At 38.8% G+C, this 22,737-nt stretch overlaps 1 protein-coding gene across 1 annotated transcript in view; it reads left to right on the forward strand.

The window, feature by feature from the left end:
- STARD13 (StAR related lipid transfer domain containing 13) overlaps positions 1–22,737 on the forward strand; it is a 285,297-nt gene that overhangs the window by 25,287 nt on the left and 237,273 nt on the right. The window contains exon 3 of the mRNA XM_085061629.1: positions 19,669–20,581. Coding sequence (XP_084917755.1) covers positions 19,826–20,581 — 756 coding nt within the window. The 5' untranslated portion in view covers positions 19,669–19,825. The remainder of the gene's footprint in view (positions 1–19,668; positions 20,582–22,737) is intronic.

Here is a 22,737-nt window from a genome sequence, read left to right on the forward strand (position 1 = left end):
AAAAAAAAACCAAAACAAAACAAGGTGTCTCTCCACTAACTTGCAATGGTTTGTGTTTAAGTTTTTGAATCTGGGCAGGAGGTAGCCCAGTTTCAGCTGGTGCCTCCAACAGTGAAAAATACCAGCATCTGTGAAGGCAACAGTGACATTGGTCTGCTCTTTTGCAAGCTGAGTAGCTTCATTTTCAGCCATTTCCAATCACTTAATCATCTGCTAATGAAAAAGCTACTCAGAGAAAAGGTTAATGTGAGATTTAAGTTGGATTTATAGGTCATCAATAAGCAAGTTATTTTAGGCAGTCTACACTGGTGTTGCAAGTTTCCTAAACAATGTTCAGAATTGATTTATTCACTCCACCAGAAGTGTGGGAAAATAATGAGTTAGGCAGCAGTTCTTTCTGCCAATATCACTGTGTACGCTCTGCCCACTCTTTTTTTTAATGGCAAACATCCCATTAACAAGTTTGATAGACAAATCCTAAGACTAGAGCATCTGTAGATTAATTGGGGATGGGACATGCCGATGGCTTCTACATCCTTCAAAGGTCCCTGCTGAAGTACTGAGACTCTGACTGCTGTAGCTTCTCAGAGGACTGTGCTGGTCCCCTCTAGCAAGGGAGATGTGACAAGCTAAATCAATGCTCCCAGAACATCAGTTCTGGTCTCCCATGGTGGAACATGTGGTTTTGGGCTGGACAGTCTAGCAAGACTCAATTGGGCAACAAAGATAACCTGTCAAGAGTTGTCATCCTGAGCTCCTTCTGCTATCCCTGGAGAGTGACAGACTCTTCTAACATGCAACTTATTTTCAGGAAAACAGTGAAAACTGGTCACAGGCTGTGCCTAACATGCCCTGTTTCCAGGATTGGATTATGGAGTAAATCTTGGATTAGTCTCATGCCGTCCTTTCATAGGTTATGGTTGCAACTGCATAAAAGATTTATCCCAGGCGTCATAATTGTAGCCACCCAAACTCCACAGTTTTGTCTTGTCTGAGGCTTTCCTTGAACATTTCTGTCCCCAAGACAGCTTAAATAAAACTGAAATTGTCATCTACCAGCCTCAGTTGTTTTCATCCAGTATCTGTGACAGAAATAATAATTTTAAAAATTACATTATTAATGCTTCTTTATCAATTTTGAAAATTTATGTTAATTTTCTAGAGCGGAGACTATTTTCTCTAGGGTTTGTACTGATGCAAAACAGAAATCATAGACTAGATCATGCAATCAATTTAACATTTCAAAGTATGTTTCACTGCAGCTCAGGATGGGAACAACTTTGTTAATTTCTTCAAAACAGGAATTCCTGAAAGAATTCATGTCAAAAAATACTTTCTTCTAAAATTAGTTTCTGTTGTTTCAGAAATGGCATTTTATTAATGCTGGAAAAATGCTTCCCTATACTAATTAAAAAAAAAAAAAAAGGAGTAACTAGAGGATTTGACCTATTAAAATAGTTTGGTTTGGCTTGGTTTAGCTTGGCTTGGTTTGGCTTGGCTTGGCTTGGTTTGGCTTGGTTTGGTTTGGCTTGATTTGGTTTGGTTTGGTTTGGTTTGGTTTGGTTTGGTTTGGTTTGGTTTGGTTTGGTTTGGTTTGGTTTGGTTTGTTTGGCAACCATTTTTCTCATAGTTTCGCGAAAAGAACATTTTTTAAAAGTAAATAGCCTTTGAGTAGCTTTAATTTTATTCTGTCCAATCTCCTCATATCTTTCCTCAGCCAAATATTTTAGCTATGCTAAAAACCCTACTACATTTAATTTTATTTTCCAGCTCAAATTGATTAATTCCCTGTGTGCACTAGTCAATAAAATGAATAATGCAGCAATGACATTTTTTACAGAAAGTTCAGAATATTGCTATGAATTGTTTATTAGATGATATATCTATAAAATCTAGTCATATTAATCAACTTTAACAAAATAGAACTTGACAGCAGAGCCATAAACATGCCAAACCAAGACTGTGTGAGCCTCAGCAGAAGACACACATCAGCAATCTGTTTTGCTCTGATTCAGCCAGTCATTTGGAGCAACCACCAACTGTGTTTAATCCTTTGTTGTTGTTGCTGCTGTTGTTGCTTTTTGGTGTGGTATCATCCAAAGAACTGTCTTTAATAACTACAGTTAATGAGAGCTGAGTAGCTAATGGAGGAAAATCATATCTCTGACCAAGAGATTTCTCATGGAAGAAATTCTAGATACAATTATAGCAAACAGTTCTCATTGACCATATAGCTTATTTCACTCGGGAAATTCTTTTATGTTAAGTTAGCAAAAGAAGTTTGGTGAGGACATATTTTGCCAAAAAAAGCTGCATTTCCCTGGAGATTAGTTTTCCAGAATTTTTTTTTTTAAGGTTAAACATGGTGACAGACTGAGAATTACTTCACAAGATGCTCTGAGGGTAAAATTCAATCCTGTTTCTAGTAATACATTATGTGAGATGAAGTGTAAAATGTACAGGGTTTTGTCTTTAAATTTGATGTCAAATTTAAACCCAGAAGATTTAGGGTGAAAAATGTTCTAGAAATTATACACACACATACCTCTTCTTTTGTTTCCTATGTTGCCTTTCCTCCATAATTGTGATACTTATTTTGTTAAGTACTTTATGGAATCTTGGAAAAGAGGAACGAACATAGAAAATGTCCTTGAGTAGCTAGAATTATCTTCATTTGAATGAATGGGGTTTAACTAATTTCTGGCTGAGAATAAATTATTTTTTAATCTTCAAAATAGATTCAAAATCCACTTAGCAGAAAAAATGATATTAAATATACAAAAGAAAACTGAGGGGTTGTATCGACCTATCAAAACTTTGCAAATAGTTAGTTTAGGTGGCTGAAGTAGTTTGAATGAGTAAAAATCCAAATCTCTCCTAAGTCAAAATTGGATAAAAAAGCGTAAGGCAGTTACAAGCTAAACGGTCTTCCCACAAGATCACTGAAAATATTTTAATCTATATTTTGAAATTATACTTTTCTTCGTGATTCCACCTGAATTTAGAGTGGCCAAACCTCCTAGAACATCCTCATGTCTTTTTAATACTGATGCACAACTTGGTAATGCTTTTATGGGTTTTTTTAAAATGCTTTTAAATGCTTTTAAAAAATTATCCCTGATGTGACCATAAAATTAGCATTCTGTGATATATCAGTATTTCTATAGCCTTCAACCAGCCTCATGAGCCTCTAGGGGCTCACTGGCCCATATTTGTGTTCATATGTGCTCATCACGATCTGCCTTCTGTATGGTCATTTGTGCTTTCCACAGTTGTTTGTGCCATGCCATGTTCAGAGTTATAGGCTGTGGGTTCCTTGGGCAGGGACTCATTCCTGTGAATTAACTGTGCTTCACACAATAAAGAACAGGTTCTTTATGTGGCGCCCTGGCTCAACCACAACATAAATAACATTTTTTTATATTGGCACAGCTCCTTTGAGCCAAAGGAGGAGTCACGGAAAGAGGCAGTGAAGAAGCAGAGATTTCATCACTTTAAAATCATGTCACGTGAAACATGTCTTTCTGCAAGATGTTATCCAGAGAAACCAAGAACAATATTTTGAGAATTCTAGTGATATTTTTTAATCCACATCAGCCTACCATTAAACACATTCTGGATCTTTTAATGTATTAACATAGCAGCAAAAAAAAAAAAAATCCTGCCTTAGGCCACATTTTCTAAGCCACAGATCCAACTGCAGATATGATGCTTTTAGTAAATTGACAGAGGGAGCTGTAACAGTGGTTTAGATGATTCATGTAATTCCTCTGGGCAGAGTCTCAGCTCAGAGTTCTCTGAGTCAGCTTTGGTGTTCCTTTATTGAGAGACCTTTATTGTTAGAAAACACCATTTTGGGGCTAAAGCAACTCCTCTGTTATAACACCCCTCTGGCACAGACAAATGTTTAGCTCCCTTTAATAGGGAAGCTCCCTATGCATGCCAGCTAAATCCAGTGTGTTGCTTCTCAATCATCTTTGCATCAGATCTTCATTTGTGAATTTTTGCTTTAAGTGCTTTTAGCACCAACTAACTCAGCTTCTACATGCCCTTGCTTCTGATCCCTGGGTTCATCAATGCTGCCTATGTGTTGGCTTCCATCCTGGTTTACATCTGAAAACAGACCTGCTTGCTTGCCTGGCATGGACACTCAGGCCTGGTTAGTGGAAAGACTTGGGGCCCTATGGCTATCAGTTCTTTGGCCCATCTGCCCCATCCCAAGCCAACACCTGCCAGTGACCTGTGCTTGGAGCAGCCCAGGCTGGGAATAAAGCATGATTTTCTTTCCTGGGAACAGATCTTCTGCTTAATGACCTTTATGGTAGATGGATTCAGGAACTCAGAAGAGATGATGCTCCAATGGCAGCAGCAGGAGGGATTTCTCATTGCCCAGGAGCTGCAACATTTGCTTTCTAGACCCACTGTCTGAAACTCTGCTCATATTTTTCAGGAAAGTTCATCAGCCACCAGGCTTCAACATGCCCTGGCATGGCACAGTCCTCCTGCCAGCAACAAAAACTGCCCTGAAAGGGAGATGTGATTTACTGGGTTAAACGTAGTGAGTGAGCTGGTACTGGGGTCTTTGCACTGTTGGGAGACGAAGCTCCCTGGAAAGGGAGAGGCCCAGGCCCTGCTCCTTGCTCCCACTTGTTATTTTGCAGGTTTTTGGTGACGCTGAGGCTCCTTGTTTTTCCAAGCTGTGCTGTATTACGGGTCCCCATGTAATTGGAGAGCATGAGCTCACCCATCCTCTGACCAGTGCCAGATCACTCTAAGTAACATACAGCTCAAAAATATCAACCTTTACCCTAAATGTAAAGCATTTCCAGCTCTCTGTGAAAGCAAGCCTTAGTTTCAACCTGTGTAAACCATCCCCAAATCCCTCTCTACATGTACTAGACAATTCTGTCCTTGGGTCCTTCCTTTAGACTTTTTGCTCACTTTGCAAGTCAAGACACACACAGAAGGCCTAATAACAGATGCTGCTCATGTTCAGCAAGTTTACCAATGCACACTGCAGGCACCTCCAGAGTCAAGCAGCTTGACCTGCCGAAGGCAGGTGTGCCTGGGCTGCCTCCTGCCTGGCCGTGGGCTGCCTGAGAGATGTTTCTAGAGCTGGTGGGACGTCATGGGCCATGGGGCAGCTCCCTCCTGCCTGCCCAGCCAAGGCCACAAGGAGAGTCCTGTCCCTGCTTGCAAAGTATCATTCACTGCTGAGCATCCACCAAGAGAAGAGAAGCATCAGGAGCATTAACGTGTTTGATAAACAGGACAAAGAGAACCTGAAGGGGTTACTCTGCATCAGTAGTGGTCAGTTTTCCTCTGCTGTCCTAGCCAGCTCCACAGGCCAGGGACACCTCTGAGCTCCTCTGAACTCCTGTGGGGACTGGATTTGTCACATCTCTTTTGGGAGAGAAAAAAAATTGAAGGCATTTAATTTAGCCACTGTTTCTGGTGAAATGTAGAAGCACCTTGTGTTTTGAAATTCCTGAGTTTCATACCAGCTGTTATAGAGGCACTCAGCATTGCTGAATTCATAACAACAGGCACAAAAACATGTGACTACTTATCTTCACTTGTGTACTCCTGTTTGTCACAAGCTCCTCAAATATGTATCAGTGAGGCACACCCCCATACAGAAAACACTGCACAAAATAAAGCTATAAAATGTTCTTGAAACAAGTGGAAAAGGAGAATTAAAAAATCTTGAAATTAGTATGATTTTATTTCTTTAATTTTCTGCTCTTTAAGTACCTATCAGAGTAAACAGAAATCCTGCCACACAAATGTTAATTTGAGATAACATGGTGTTTGATAAAGAGCATTTAGACTAATTTTCACGGCCATGTATGAGCAGAGTACACATGCTTGAGGGAACCTTTCTAGTTGTCTTTTTAACACCCCTTCAAACAGAACTTTCACAGTCTGGTAGGCATTTCTATAGTAGCATTTAAACTGTCTCTGAAGTATTGCTTTCATATACAGCATTTGACTGACACCACTACATAAAAACTCTCTCAAAACAGATCCTGCAAGTTAGTAGTCCCAGTGTTTTACCTTGCTTGCAAAGGTTGAGGTTCGTAATTGAAAGAGTTATTTTGGACACCCAGAACACTGACACTGTCTTCAACCTAAAGAATGCAAATGAATGATAGACACTGCTGCTTTCCCATATAGCTACATAGTATAGGGAAATGGAGTGTGGTGAGGGGGCTTTGTAGCAGTAAACACATAGAAGGTAAACTCTGTGGCACTCTGCATCTTGTGTGAGAAGAGTAAACACAAAAGTATTTCGGGTAGAAGCTCATAAAAGCCTTCTACTTGCCTGTACCCTCCCAGGTATGATGTTTATTTAGGGTACTTTCAAATATCTTTGGAATTGTTTATGCAAGTTAACATTTCTTTACTTAGCTGAAGGTCGTCTATGACAAGAATTTACTAAAAAATTGATGTTGCCAAGTAGGTACTGCATCCAAATTAAAGGGAAACTTAACCTTTTTCAAAATTGCACAACTAGATGTAAATAACTTACACAGAAGCAATGCTAATTACTTATCACGGCCTGCAGTCAAAGATTAACATGTCTTGTTTCACCATTGCCTTCCCTGTATTGCCATGTCCTTGGTTGCCTGTCTCGTGTGCAGGGTGCAGCAGGAAACCCAGGCTACAGAACGGTAGGGACAAGTAACTAAAATCCATATGGTAATATACATTTTCAGCAGGAGCGAGGTGAAGGTCTGTCAAGCAGCTCTCGGTCTGATACTTGTCAATCTCTCACTGCAATGGAAACTCATAAGAATCTAAAGTGATGACAGCTTTCCCGATGACTTAAAGGGATGATAGTAGTGCATTGTAGCAAACACATGGGGAGTACATCCCAGGTTGTCTAACAAGCAGAGTCCTTGCCTGAGTTTTGCATATGTGCAAATATTCCACTAGTGTAAGATGTAATGTTTTCAGTACATAATCATGATAAAATGCGATGGGAAAAGGTTAATAAGTATGTTACACTGTGAATATAAGCAATTTTAGAGTGGTGTTATAATTTTCTGTATATTTGTACACAATCTGACTCTGATTTGGAGCAACTGAAATTTTAAATTTTTACAAATCTTCATCTGTCCATTTATTTGTTATCATGCAGCCTATTTACTGAGCTCAGAGCATGGTTCTTCCAGGGCTTGAAGCCTTAAGGATATATTTTTTGGGAAATGGCACAGCTAATTTTCCCCTTACTGTGCATCCTTGTGTTGTTTCTACACAGGGCTCTGTTTTCCCCAGGAAAGACTGAGAATAACTCTGCTTTTCCCTGCTTTTGGATGTCATCTTGCAAAGTGGGGCTTGACTAAAGCAACGCAGCCCTGTGGTTAATAATGGATGGTGCCTTTGTGGCTGCAGGCACTGCCACGTGTTCACATAACTTCTGGCGATGAAAGATGAACAAGGCCAATTCCATGTTCCCCCACAAGAAAAAAGCATAAAAACTGCTCATTTACTGCAGTTTAAAGAGGGAGAGAGGTGGCAGTGAGAAAACTGTCAGCAGTAACTGGCCTGGTGTGGGTGGCCAGAGGCAGTGACATTGCTGGGTTCTTGTCATGGCCACTCTGCCTGCTGTGGGTGGTTTGCAATTTATGCCTGGATGAGGTGTGCAGGGAAGTCTGTATTTCATACAGCTGCTTTGCCCTGTCGTCACTTTGGCTTGGGGAGACAAAGTTGCATTAGTAACAGTCTTTTACCATTTCTAAGCTTCTTTTAAGAACAGTAGGGAATAAAACATGTATTAAAAAACAGTCAGTGAGAGCTTGAAGTTTGGAAATCAGAATGTTTATTGCTAGACAAATTTTCCCTTTGGAGAGGTACATTTCAGAAGTGGCTGACATTTTACAAAAGGAAAGGCCTGTGGCTTTTTGAAGATCAAGCTTCCTTAGATATTTAGTGATAAAAACATCAAAAACTGGCCTTAAACTATATGGAGCATTAGAGTAGGAAGGCATGGAGCGTTTAAATTTAGAGCATTTGCTCTACCATTTATTTGACCTGAGAGGTAATAAAACTGTCAAATATTTACTTCTTTTTATCCTTTTTAACTAAATATTACCGATGTGGTGATCATTCCTCATTGTTAAAATAAGGTTCTATATCTAGAATTACAAATATACACTAACACTTTAGACCAGTATGACTTACAGTGACTGAGCTTCATGAAAAACTGATCTTTAACTCCCACTAAGATGGCACAGGCATTCTCATTCATAACAGGGTCTCTGTAAAAGACATAAAATATGCACAGACTCGCATTTTTAATGAAAGATTGAAACCAAATTTGTGGCACTTCTAAAACTCAGTCAAAGCAACCAGTCTTTTTTTCTTGTCACAAGGGGAAAAAATCACTAGTTTTGCTACTCTCTGATATCTGAATTAATGACTTACTTACAGCATTCTGAAGGAAAGAAAATTTCTCTTATTTTAGCATGTAACTTTGTGCTTGGAAAAATTAAGGTGAAACACACCATCTCTGTCAGAGATTCATTTATTTGAATAAAGTTGCAGAGGCCCTTGCCTGGTCAGGGGAGGGTATTGATCATTTGATTTAATCCTCGTATGCTGCACAGAACTTGGACATAACCATTCTGCTTGTTTAAGGGACTCTGTAACAGAATTTGCATCAATACTGTATTTCCATGGAAATCAGATTAATTGAATTTCATGTTTGTGTGACCTTCATCCTGCCAGGCAATTGACATCCCCTTTGATTAAGGTTTTTACTTGTCTTTTGTTTTTTACTTTTAAAGGTTGAAAAGAAATGGCTTATTTAAGAAAGGAAAAGTACAAAAAGTTAAGAAATAATTATCTTGCACTTTTGCTTCATATTATTTTTTTGTAACTCTCCAAATTACTTTTTTGGAAAAAAAAAATTCATCTCTTTTTTATTTGTGGACTACACTCCGGGTGTAGCAGACCATTTAAAATTTCTAGGAGCATCTGCTAGCAGATTGCAAAGTTTTCCATGGTGGGGTGCTTATTTGCCACTTTGTTCCACAAAGTCATGTGGAAACACCTCAGGCAGTTTCATTCTGCATAGAGGAAAGTTGTCATGGGTGGAGAAAATCTGAGGAACTCTCACAAAACAGCATAAGAAACCAAACTTATGAAGACTGCAGGGAATAGCTTCAAAAGTGACCTCTGAACTTGGCATACAGTTATTGCAGGTATCATGTAAAGACCTGAGTTAACTCTTTGGTACCCCCAACACAGGTGTATCACAGCAGTGTGCCTCAACTCCACTGCTCCATTATTTGTGAGACCTAAGCTAGTAAGCTTAGAGCTAGTTTGTCTCTTTTTAGACTACATTTGTTAAACCACTTGAAATGTTTGTTTGAGCTTATCCAAGAAGGAGAGCTGTTATTTTTGATAAAATGTGACCCATTCTTTGGGAAAGGTACATTTGATACCACAAATCTCTTTAATCTAGCAAGCACAACAAGAAATGACATTAAGTAGAAATTTGGAATTTAAGAAGGGAAACTGGAAAACAGTTGAGTGTAACTAATTATTGGAAGATCTCAAATAACAGGAGAAGGAATAACCTAAAAGCAGAAAGGCAAACAGGGAATAAGTTCAAAATAGCTATTCAATCCTCAAATATGCACCTTGGCTTAAGAAACATTTCCTTTTGTACCTAAATAAAACTTTGGGCATCTCTAAAGCAACTGTCATTAAGTATTGCTGGATGTTTTGCCTTTGCCTGGTATATCTGGGAAAAAAATACAAAACCACACTTACCACCCTCATATAGAAGAATTTGAAAGAACTATGAGATTTAAACAATCACATGGAGAAATGAGATAGAAAGGCCAAAAATACTGAAGTACTCATCAGAGCACTGTATGCTCGAACACTTATTTCTTCTGAAAGTTCTGAAAATTAATCAAAGGCAGTAAATGTCTCCCAACATAAATGATCTTTTAGTTTTGTTTTGGTTTTTGATTAAACAAAAATGCATGGGTAATCCATCAAAACCATGTTGTTTTTGAGGGAAGAGTTCTTGTACCAAAAAGTATTGCTTGACCAAAACGGTTTGAGTGAGATTCATTTTGGCCTTTCTGCACATACTGATCGGGATCACAGGAGGTTTGTCTAAAATAACTGATGTTCATTGCAGCTGACACAGCCCTCCCTTGCTGCCATTTATATCTCATGGACCCAGCAGGTCTTGAGAGGAGGGGCTACCCTGCAGCACAGCCTTTGTACTAATTGACATTTATTGCAGGGTCACCATTTCTTTAGCATTCATTACAGACACTGATTAGAGAGCATGATAAAGACATTGCTGCAGATCAAAGCCCATCTTAGACCAGAAAAAAAAAAAAGCATGGAAAGTAGCATTTTAAATCGATGCATCTATTTAATCTATTTGCTGCTGATATTTTCATACATATGGCTTAGTTGTATTAGATTCAGAAGGTGTAGCAGAGGCTTTAATTTGCTGCAGTTCTGGTCTAATAAGCATAAAGACACCAGAGGATTCTGAAATACTGAACTCAGAGGTATTCTGACAAACCTTTGTACTCATAATAACAAAAGCTGGTGTGAGCTTATACAATCTAAAACTAATTGCCCAGCCAATGTGCTCATTACCATATTGATGCAGTTCATAAATCAAAGCCCTGCCTATTCAAGCTGTTTTCCAGCCTTGCATTAAGCAGCATATTTCAACAGAGAAATGTAGCATGTTGCCAAAACAGTGCAGAAACTTTATAAGACTGACAGGAGTGCAAACCTGGGGAGATGAAGTGCCACAAACCTGGCACTAAAGTGCTTGTTCTTGTTTGTTTTCTGAGTATGTTCTGATCTAGCCTTGAAAGTTTCCCTAATAACCTACTGGAGCACAGAAACAGGTCCTTAAGCAGCAGGGAGCTGCTGGCAATTTTTATCAATTTGGCTTCCTACAGCAGCTTCTTTGCTTAGCCAGGAGACTTAACACACACTTTTTTTTGGAAGCAATACAGTACTTATGGCAGCTGAATTGAGGTGCATACATTAAGAATGCAGGCTTTTTATACAGGGAAAGGAAAGACTGAGAATCTTAACTAAGAACCCTAAATTAATTATCAAAATTAGATGCCTGCAGTGAAATTCTTTGAATAGCCTGCTAAGGAATCTGAAGGGACAATTCATCTGCCTAAACAACTGCCTACCTGCAGGTGCCAAGCAGTGCCCCTGAGATGCACTGCTGTCCTACAACATCCACACAGTAGGTATGTCACAGGAGTTGGAGGAGGTTCATACCTCTCTGAGCTGCCAGCTGAAGGCCAAGTGGGCTAGTTTAGCATGTCTCAAGGGTATTAGAAGCCTATGTTTAGGCAGCTGAATTTTCCCCTATTTTTCCTTCAGGTATTTAGCCAGCTGGCTTAGGTATGAGAAACAATCAGGTCTTGCAAATGGGATTAATGAACTTGGCCAAGGTTCAGAAGCTACAGGGGTCTGTCTCTCAAGATGGGCTGGTTTCAGACCAACTGAGGCAGTTCTTATCCCAAACACCAGTATCCTGTGGGTTATTTTTCTCCCTGTACTTTTCTCAGAAAGCAGCAAGAGAGAATAATTTTTATGTGGTTTCTCCTGGAATGAGTGTAGTAGCTCCTGGTGGCTGCTGGGGCATCTGTCCCCCTGCACCAGGCTTTCACCCCTCTGTTGGCCATGGGCACAGGTGGCAAGGACAGAGGGTGCTGAAGCAAAAGTCAAAGCATCAAGATTACTTTGAAGATTAGACTGAAATTTAACTTGTTGGTGCAAAGGAAGCTTGGAGCAGAAGCACTGCACTAAAGAGTTACTGAAGGGTGTTGGAGCTGTTGGGGAAATTTAATAATTATGGGAAAAATCAGGAGCTTGGAGGAAGTGTAGTGGTTTACTTAAGATTATTGGTTTATCTCTCTGTAAGAGAACCCAGTTCAGGGGGAAAAGTGCACACATTTCTAATGAAATGCAACCCTCTTCTATAAACAATATCAGCAAGAAGAGTTCATCCTATTAAAACAAGTGCTCATCTTCAGTAACAATGCTTGATGAAGCCTCAGTCTCATATGTTCTTTGTGTAAATTCAATCATGACAATTAGTAAATAAAACTTGGGGTTTTTTGATAGAAGGTGCAATGTGAGTAAGACAAGGCTTTAGGTATAAAGAAACTTTGATTCCAGCTTACAACTCTTCTGCTGACTGCATGGTCATAGTAGATGCAAGCATCCAATTCCTTATATGTAGATTGTGGGTAATAATGGTTAAAAACGAAACTAATATGAACTGCTACTTTCTCATGAAGGTACCCAAAGCAGTGATATGTTTTTCTTTTTCAGAAAGGGAAATATATCTAAAGAACTTAAGTTCTTTCATTCTAAGGAGTTACGAACCCTACATGAACAGACCATACCAGCCTCTGATCCTGTGAAATGCAAAAATAACTGCTTTTGTTCAGTGTCTTTGGCTGCTAGTGGGTGTCACAAGTTCAGCAGAGATTTCTCAGAGGGGTATGTGCAATTTTGGAAGACAATTGCCAGCTGTTGTGAAGGAGACTTTTGTGCTGATAAACAATTTTGTAGAGAGAATAGCTAAATAGAAGAAAAACTAAAGCCAAGCTTCTTGTTACTTGCCTAACTTGTAGAGTGAGAAGTGGTTGTCTTATGTCATTTCTCTTTCAGGAGAAATTGTCTCTTAAAAATGAAAATATGTGAATACAATTATGCCATCCATGCTATCATAGACATCCTCCAAAATGAAACAAAAATTGGTCCTTCCAGCCTCTTTCCACTTGTGCAAAATGAAGATTAATTTCCAAGCAGTCCATTGAGCATCTCATGAATATACATAGTGGAATTCATTTTACATGCTGAAGGAACAGTGGTAGTATTTAAACTGGAAGGAGAAGCAGCTCATGCCTGTGTGTCTTTGCTCTCAGAAAGGCTGTTTCCTGACTTAGATACGAAGACCTGGGATCTTACCAATGTCAAGATCCTCAGCCTAGGCGACACAGACTTTTTTTCCTATGTGGTTTATCCAGTGTTATTTTAAACATATTTATCAGGTGTTGGTTCCTTTTGGAGCCTGTGTTTATGAACAGTGTCTGTACGGCTGGCTGCTCTTCCTGTCCCATGTTGATTCCATCGCCCATACAAAAACAAAGCCAAAGTATTCTAGGGCAACATCTTTAAATCAGGTTTAATGTCTCAAGTAATTCCAAGTGTAATCTTAAACCACTCAAAATTGCCTTCTAAAAGCATGCAGTCAAACAACCTCTGGCCAATATCTCATCAGGAGATTGACGGTAGATTTCATACATGTAAGACAAGGTACATGAGGCAGAACAGGCAATACCAAAGCAACACATTGTATGCAATGGTAAAAGATGCCTATTGGCAGAAGGAAAGACAGGTTTTATTCTTTGAAGATATTTCATTCATGTTCTCAGAAACATACTGACAGACATAGGCCCTCTGTTCCCCATTCATGCCCAACTCCTTTTTGATACCTTCTTTTGAGAGGATATAATCATGTCTGCAAGGAGCATGAGACTTTTCCAAGTGTGAAGAATCATGTCCATTCCTTCACTGTACTGCTGCCCACACATCCCTGCCATTTGGTTTTGCTCAGGATTGTAACCATGCTATTATGTGCTGCATAGAGCAGAAAGATCAGCAAAATCAAGGCCCACTTCATGTAAATTAACTAGAACTAAACATTGTCCATGGATCTAGGGTCTTAGAAAGCCCAATAGTTGTATTGCAGAAGGTATTTCCTCAACTTATTTGCAATTACCACACGGTGTAAGGTGACAATGATACTGCCTTTGGAAATGCTGGTTTAGACAGAAATACAATTGAGTCAGCACACTGGCAGGATGTTACTGCCTCAGCTGGATTAAACTCAGCCTCAGGCTCAGCTAATAGCACAAAATATGTCAATGATTCCTCTCGTTGCAGTCTTTCCTCCTATAGATTGCAAGTAGGTCCAGCTGTAAATAAATTGCTGACATTGCTGCGTTTGTTAAGAGGGTGCTTGGGAAGCAGCACATCTGCCACCAACAGTTACACCTAAGAGAAACACGAACGTAAGCACTATTAAATTAACAAAGTGTCTCTTTATCATCATAGTTTATTGCGTTTGAGAAGATATTTTACTTTCCTTGGCAATGTAAAATGAGCTTCTGACACAGTGGAGGTGGGGGCAGTGATGGCAAAGCCGGTAGCAGACAGACCTGGTAGTGCAGCTCTCCTGAGATACAATGAACACTTCTGAATTGAGACAAGCCTCACTGAACTGTCACGTAAAGTAATTCCTGAAAAATGGTTGCCTCAAGATGTGGCTTCATTTGCTGACTGACTCATTCATAACTATGCCAAATTCTTTGCTGAATAAAATACTGCTTAACTTCAGTGAAGGCAATCAGGAGCATGAGGTGTAAGAGAAATCAGCACCTCAGTGCCGCCTCCTTCACTCACTGAAATGAGTCAGGATGGATGTAGATTTGGCAGCATCTGTGCCAAGTATCTGTGCCTGGATATCTCAAGGTGAAAAATGTAATTTACAGCTATGAGCATGAGTACATGAAGACATCCATTACATGAGTGGAAGAGTATTGCAGCTTTTCCATTTTTGCTGTTTGCTCTAATCAAAAGCAATACAGAAAAAACACTTCCAAAATTAAAGTATAACTCAGAGGCTTCTCACCCCATATTTCCAGTGACAATACATCCTTTTCTTTTCCCGGCTAGATTTGCAAATAACTGATTTATAATCACACTCAAAATCTCATGTGTCCAGTAATTTCCACTACAGCTACATTTTGCAGGGTATGCAGAAGTCTGTCTGCAAGCTATGATTCTATTAATATATATAAAAGGGAAGACTTGTAAAGCTTTGGCAGCAAATATAGGTCTTGACGAAACATAGGCAAAAAATAATTAGAATTTGCAAGTGACATGAAAAGCTAATTTTGGTACTCCTTTACACTGCCTTTATACTACATCAAAAGGCATTTCACTGCCTACCTTTTCAAAATCTGACAGCATCCAAACTCAAGCAGTGGGAACCTGACTCCAGGTGCTCCGGGTGATAAAGCAAAGCACGATGTTAAGGTCTGGCATAATGCAAAGAATGAGGTCATGCTGTATTTTTAGAAGTGGCTGGTGTTCCTACAAAGCATGCTCTGACTCTCTTTTTATTTTTTTCATTCCCTCTTTTTTTCTGTCTTTTTCTGTGAATAATTTGGCCAATGCTTGCAGAAGGCTGTTTTCGCCCCAGGGATTCTCACACATACTTCCGTTGACAGAGCTCTTGTGCAGCAAGCAAGCTGAAATTTCTTTTGTTAAGGATCTGCTCATTTCTTTTTCTGTTCTGCCCCAATGCGTGGAGGATCTTTTGGCTACTCACTCCTGTTGTTACGCTTATGGAAATTAACTGAATTGAAAAATATGGGGTTACCTTGCAAAACAGGTAAATTTATCATCAGGCAAAAATATCCTAATCACTTAATTTTCTCTTAGTCTATGTGTCTCACATTCTCATGGCTTGTTTGCTTAATTTTTCATGGGAAGGTTGTATAAATCAATGGGAAATACTAAGCAAAGTCATTGTGAAAGGGAAGCAAATGCACTAGGGGCTGAGAGGTAGAAACTTTTTTATTTTAGATGGGTGGTTTACTGTTCCAGCCAAGATCAGGACTTGATTTGCTGGTTTACTATGTCAGTTCAGATTTAAATTGAATTTAAACTAAGAAAGTTGCACACATTCACATGCTCTATAATGCCAAAATACATAGTGGATATTGAAATGCACAAATTTAAGCCATGTTTGAAAAGCTGGTTTAGATGATTTGCTGTTAGAGTAACCCCATGAAATAAATCATAATAATTTGATTTCAGGCAAATGGGAATCAAGCCAGTAGAACATAGTACACAGAAGTTTATCTGTGAGACTGCACATACACCCTTGCTTGTGCCTGACCATATGAGAAATTACCTTCCATGGCAGGTCACTAGCTATATCACAAATCTGTATTAATTTACTGCTGATTTGTAAGAAGTTTTCACTCATAAACAACATTCTATTTGTAAGTTTTAAACTCATATGGGTAAACAGCTGAAGTTGCTGCACTCAGATATGTATTCCACGTTTAAAAAAAAAATCCTCTGTGCTTATTTTTAATTTTTCTTGCTCTTACTAATGTTGTTTGGAGTCAGATCTGATTGGACAGTTACCTGTGGTAGCCCTGCATTCCCTTTTTAGCTGACAAAACTACATATACTTTCAATATTTGACACCCTTACCTATATTAGTTTCTACCAGTAGAGCTAATGCTGCTCTATATACTGAGAATTACATATGTATACAAGAGTAATCTCCCTATTTATAAAGCCTCGAAGACCTTTTCCAGAAAGATTATTAGTTTTCAGGACTTGTATGTGCATACATTCATCATTGCAGTGAGAATTACATTATTTTGCAGGATTGTCTTAGAGGCCTTTCGTGACATGTACAGATTTAGCTCTGAATGTTCCGACCACTCTGAGTTACAAATTTTGCTGTGGGCAGGATTTCTAAATTCTCTGCTTTGCCAAGAATGCTCCATTTTTAGGAGTTAGAAACATCTATGTGTAACTCTTTATAAAAATGGAATTTAATATTATACATAAAAGTGTGGGGATTTTTCTAGTCACTGCTAGATTGAGTAAAGAGATATGTTGCTCAGGATGAACAAGGGTAAACCAACTTTCTCTCTTCTCACTACTTCCTCCTCAGAGATCTCTTGCCATACTTGCACAAAACCAGTCTGCTTTTGCATACTTGATTTGTTCCAGTCTCATACCAGGAAAAAAACAGATTACAATACAATAAGCAAATGTAGTAAACAGAAAAATTCTTTCACGATTTTGCAATTAAACTGTAAAAATTACAGCTTTACACCATATCCTGTAAAAACCAAAACTCATTTGAGAGAAATAAATTTGCAAAGTTTTAAAATAAGTTTGGTATTGATTTAAAATGCTAGTAATATAAATATATAGAGAGATGATGAAAAATACAAAATTTTTCTGGGATGGTAATTCATGTTTGGGAGACTAAAGCGTCATACTAAAATACTAGAAATAAAAAATACATAATTCTCTTATCCTGTGCATGCCTACTGCAGAATTTGATGCCCTGGGCAGAGATGGATGCACAAGAAGTTCCACCTAAATATGAGGAAGAACTTCTTTATTGTGTGAGTGACTAGAACAGATTGCCCAGAGTTGTCTAGTGCCCTTCACTGGAGCTATTCAAGAAGTGTCTGGATGCAATCCTGTGCCATGCGCTCCAGGACTGCCCTGCTTGAGCAGGGATGTTGGACCAGATGACACTCTGTGATCCCTTCCAACCTGACCCATTCGGTGATCCCGTGAATTTCTATAACTTCTTCTGTAGCATTTTTTGTTAAATGTTGGGCTTGTTACAGCAAAGATGTTACTATGCACACAGAGGTGTATTTCTGCAGATACCATCACAGCAGAGCCTGCTTGGCAGCATTCCCAAAACGAAAGAGGGTTCAGGGAACAGGCCAAGGATGGGAAGAGTGACAATAGGAAGGGGTGAAGACTGGGAAAGAGAGTCTCTGGAGGAAACCTGGAGACCTGGGCACTGCTACACTTCTTCTGGAACTACCACCAGATGAGGAACGGGATAGCCACCAGCAGAAACTGGTGAACACAACCCACCCTCTCACCTGATGTGGGCAGCCAGGCCAAAGCTCTTTTGCTGCCTTTTGGGAAGTCTCCTAGAATAGGCAAATCTTTTTTGGTTATAGCTGGCTTTGTGGGGCGGGAGCATGGGTACTGGCAGCATGCTTTCTTCCAGGGTGCTGAGTGTCAGGGACTCAGAAGCAAAGGTGATGGCTTATAGCAAAGCACAGATAAAAATCACCTGAAATGGCAGAAGGCTTTTTCACTGGTGCCCACAAGGTACAGGATATGGTGTGAAATGTTAGTTATTCCAATCATTCCATCTAAAACTGGGAACATGTTTTCTTTTCCAAAGACATTGTGGTCAGCTAGCTCTCCCACTGTTAAGGAAGAACCAAGGGTGCTCAGCACTTCTGAAAGTGAAGTCAGTTCTATGTAGATGACTAACCTGAAGCACCTGAGACAATGAGGGCTTCAGAAGCAGGTTTCTCATTCACACATAGACAATGTAATCTATTACTGTGTACCAAAGATATGAGCTGAGATTCTTCTTGACTTTATTCACCCCTCTATAGGCTGGATGAGTGGTGTAAGCTTTTTGTCTAGACATCCTCCATAGTTTTGGAATAGGCAGGCAAGCCAGGCGGGAGACCCATCCCAAATCAAAATAGGTAAACAAGGTAAGTGAGCATTTACCTTCTGGAAGCATTTTTCTCTCTCCGCTGACTCCAGCAGGAGGTTAGACAGCTTACAATAATGTCTTGATGTTTAAATAACTATCAATAGCTGAGAGATCTACATAAACAGTGTGTTCCTGTATGCTCACGTCTATTACAGCTGCAGTTCAAATGACAAAGGTAATACAATAAATCCAAATTTTCTGTATGTGTAACAGTATTCTTTCTATTATCAAATGTATGTCTGTAACAGTAAAACATACACTAACCAGCACTGAAATATGCCTAGCTGGTGTGCATTGCTCAGTGTATGGTATATGCAGTGACAGGCACATCACATGCCAGCATCTTACTTTGCTTGCTTCCCACTTTGACAGTCACAGTGCTGCCTTCTGACATGTCTTCCTCATCACTGACAGGTTTGCCACATACATCAAAGGCTTAAGCTTCTCTTTTTATTTTGAAAAGCTTCTGTTCTGCTTTGCTCTCTCACAGATGGAGTACTGAAACAATCATTAAAATAAATACTATCAATATTCAATCTGTCACAAGAAGTAAATGACATGTATGGGTGAATATAAGCTATTCACTGATGCAAGATCAGTTCTTCAGCTGCTCCCTTCCCCCAGTGTATTGGAGGTGCACAGCCTGGATGTGAGCATGGACATGAAGACTGTTTCAAAGCAGACAATGCCAACTGAGATGTAGTACTGAAGCTCTCCCTTATTTTTAGCCTCCACCTTTTGCTTTTCAAATCCATTGGAAAAGGACAGGTGCTGCACTGCATTGGCAATTCACTGAATTTGAGATACAGAAAATCATACCTGTACTGACATCTTTTTTTCTGTCAATTTTCCCTATGACATTTGCCTATGTTTTGTTCCCTACTCTCCCCTATTGTATTTCAGTAGCTTTATCAGAGCAGTGTAAAAGTTGTCAATGATTTAACAGACAATGAAAATACAGTGAACAGAGGCATATTGAGATAATAAGCATATATCTAACACCACTTTAAATGATTCTGAACCATTGTGTCAATAATCAACTTAAAGTCATGAATTAAAAAACACTTCTGCATTTGCCATTTCTTTCCCAGTCTCTAAGCAAAACAAGTCAAAATTCTCATGTTTTAAATTCATTTAATCTGCATACATAAAATATTTTTGAAGAGCATAAGTAAATCTGCAGTAAATTTGATATGGAAATTTCATGTTTCAGGATTACTTTTGCTGATGCACTCCATTGCAAGCACGTTGCCATTAATTTTATTCTTTTTCTTTTCCAGGAGTTGAGAGGATTCAGATATTTTGTATGCAGGTCCAGGCATCAATAATGACTGTGTGATCACAGTTTTGGAAAACTAAGAATATATTTCCTGGCTACATATGCAGATTTATGTTTCTTAAGAAAAGCAAGAATGAAGTAATTTTTATCTCTGATGGATGAAACCCATTGGAATGGAAACTAACATCTATGAAAAAGAACAGGGCTCACCTTATCTTACATCTGCCAAGTGCCTGGGGACTCCAAACCAAGCAAAGTATGAAGAATACCAAAGAAAGATAGAAAATCAGGCAAGTCCATATGAATTTCAGAATGCGCTACTGGAACCTGAGCTGAGTTTGCTGTCTGTGTCACCCTTGTTGAACCACAATGAGACATCCTCACAACTTGGCATAGCTGCAGGGCATGCCAGCGCCACCAACCAGCCTGAGACAAAGAATCTTTGTGAAGAATTATCCTCTTACACAAGGCACACCCCAAAGGAAGATCCTTTAAACCTTCCCATGCACACAGAATGGCCAGTCCTTACAGGAAAAGATTCAGACAAGAAACCAGAAGCGAATCATGAGATCAGAGTCATAAAACACAAACCAAGTGCTATTGCATTTTCTGATTTCGAATTTTTATCACATGAAAATGACACTAAGCTCCATATTTGCGAGGCAGGAGAAGCAGATGATTTTTCTTCAGAAGAGGAAGAAGCAGATAACAGAGGTGATGATGATACATTTATGGAACTGCCACAGTATGAGGCATTTGTCAAAAGTCTTCGGAGAAGAAAAGTTTCTCAAAGAAAGCAATTTAAACATGAACTTAATAAATATCAACACATCTGTCATTTACAAGACTGCAACAATCATTCTGAAAAGGCATTGATGGACCATGACAAGGAAGAAAAACACATGGAGCTGGAGGTAATATAAACTACTCTTTAGTTTCACGTGTGTTTTAAATAAGTGGAGTCATTTAAGGTTGGTTACAGGAGGAAAAGGAGTTGAGTAAATTGTTATAGGATGATAATAATGTGAATTACAAAATAAAGGACCTAAACCTACAGTAAAAGTATACTAGGTTTTTCACAAGACAAATTTTACTTCAGATTGACGACACTTCTATTAGCCTGAACGTCAAACTTTGATTTTCTTTTTTTTTTTTTAAAGGGAACATTGGCTCCAAACATTCCTACAAGATCATATATCATGCCACGTAGAGCATACAGTCCAAGGACTGTTCCAAAGAGACAGAGCAAACATTTAGTCTTAGAGCAGAATATATTTCTTCATGCTGAAAAACAGCCTTTTGGTGTGGTGGCACTCCTGCACTGAGCCACCCAAGCCACAGCACTGCTTCTACTACATAACTGTTTCCTGTACTATTATTTCATTAAAACAATGGGAAAGACAAGTTAAAAACTGGTACATAGTAATTGGTTGGTTGGTTGGTTGGTTGGGTTTTTCTGTTGGTTTTTTTTGTATCTGTACTGTTATATACATCATGATGCTCTAGAAACCAGTGGCCAAAATGAAAACAGAAGTCGACTCAGGACAAAATTAAAAACCCTGTGTAATAAAAATCATCCAACTATATATAACTTTTCCAGAAAAAAAAAAAAAAAAAGGTTGAGTAAATTAACTTTGTTTTTTTGGAACTGGAGGAACAGAAGCCTCCCAATTGAATTGTCACTAGTCTGGAGAATAAGCTCGGTTTCCCCCCTGCTCCCAACTGGTGACAAACTAAATGACTGGAGCTAAACATGTTTATCATCGGAGAAGCTCAGTTCTAGTGCAAAAATATGAAATTATTCCAAGTAGTGGGCAAACCAACCTCTTGGAAAGCCAATGTTCTTGACCTTGCAGCACAAATTCATCTTAACCTGCAGGTCAGGCATACCTTTTCTTCCTCTGTCTTCTCCTTCCTCCAGTTTAGAAAAATTATTTTCCATGTAAATCTTCTCTATGCCTTTAAAACCAGACTGTGGCCCTAGTCTTTTAACCAGTGGGTTTTATTTTACTCTGCCTGCAGTTCTCCTTTTACTTCTAGTGCTTACAATACAGAGTTGTTTCGTTGACTTCTCATTAAATTAAAGAAAGCAGAATTTGGACTGTAATGTCCGTATTTACATCAAAACTACAATATACAATACTCAATTGCTTTCCTTTAGTACTAACCTATCTTTAATTCAGGGTGACTAATTCTGCCCTTAACTGAGTGGGAGTTTTGTGCTGTATTTCCTACGTATCCCAACGTCACTGCAGAAACCTACCAGCACACAAAGAAAAAAGGCATGTTTTAGACATTTTTCTCAGCAGATAATATTAGAAGACCAAGGCCCAAAGATGGTTCCCAAACAGCGCAGCTTTTGATGCAATACTGACCCTGATTCTCATGACACATGGTTTATTAAGTAATTGCATTGTTATTCTAACCTAAGCCAAGTCTTACTTCCTCATTTACTCAGAAACATTCACATTAATGAAAATAGTATCTATCAAAATCGATGCATAACATCCTTTGGATTCTCTTTACTGAAGGTCATTCCCATAGATAAAAGTGAGAGACCAGGAGACATTGTCATTTAGTTTACTTTATGTCTATGCCATAAAATAAACTCAAGGATGCAGCTCGTAGGACAAAATAATGGCTTATAAATTGCCAAACAAGCATGTGAAATTACCTAGTAAATCTCAGTAAGTATGTCAAAACATTTCAAGAACTGGATGCAATATGATGCAGTCCTGGTTTTGACTTTTTTCTCTATGTAAATAAGTATGCATCATTCTAGAAAAGCCTCCAAAAATTAAAAAAAAAAAAATTTAAAAATTAAGATTGTCTTGTCTTTCTAATTTTAGCAGCAGCTGTGAAATACTATTCAGACTAAAAACTCCCCCATGACTCTCATTGTAGTAAATATATGACATGGTCATATGGCTTACTTATGGCTATTGTTTAGAAATGGTGCTGGAAGAAATGTCTTTCTAGTGGAAAGAAATTAAATAAATAAAGACAGCATGTGGTAAAAATGTTGACAAGCAACCATTGCTGCTAAACCTAAAACTTAAAAATCCTACCA

This window comes from Lichenostomus cassidix, chromosome 1 (genome assembly GCF_008360975.1).
Source record: "Lichenostomus cassidix isolate B80296 chromosome 1, HeHo_3.0, whole genome shotgun sequence".
Taxonomy (NCBI): Eukaryota; Metazoa; Chordata; class Aves; order Passeriformes; family Meliphagidae; genus Lichenostomus; species Lichenostomus cassidix.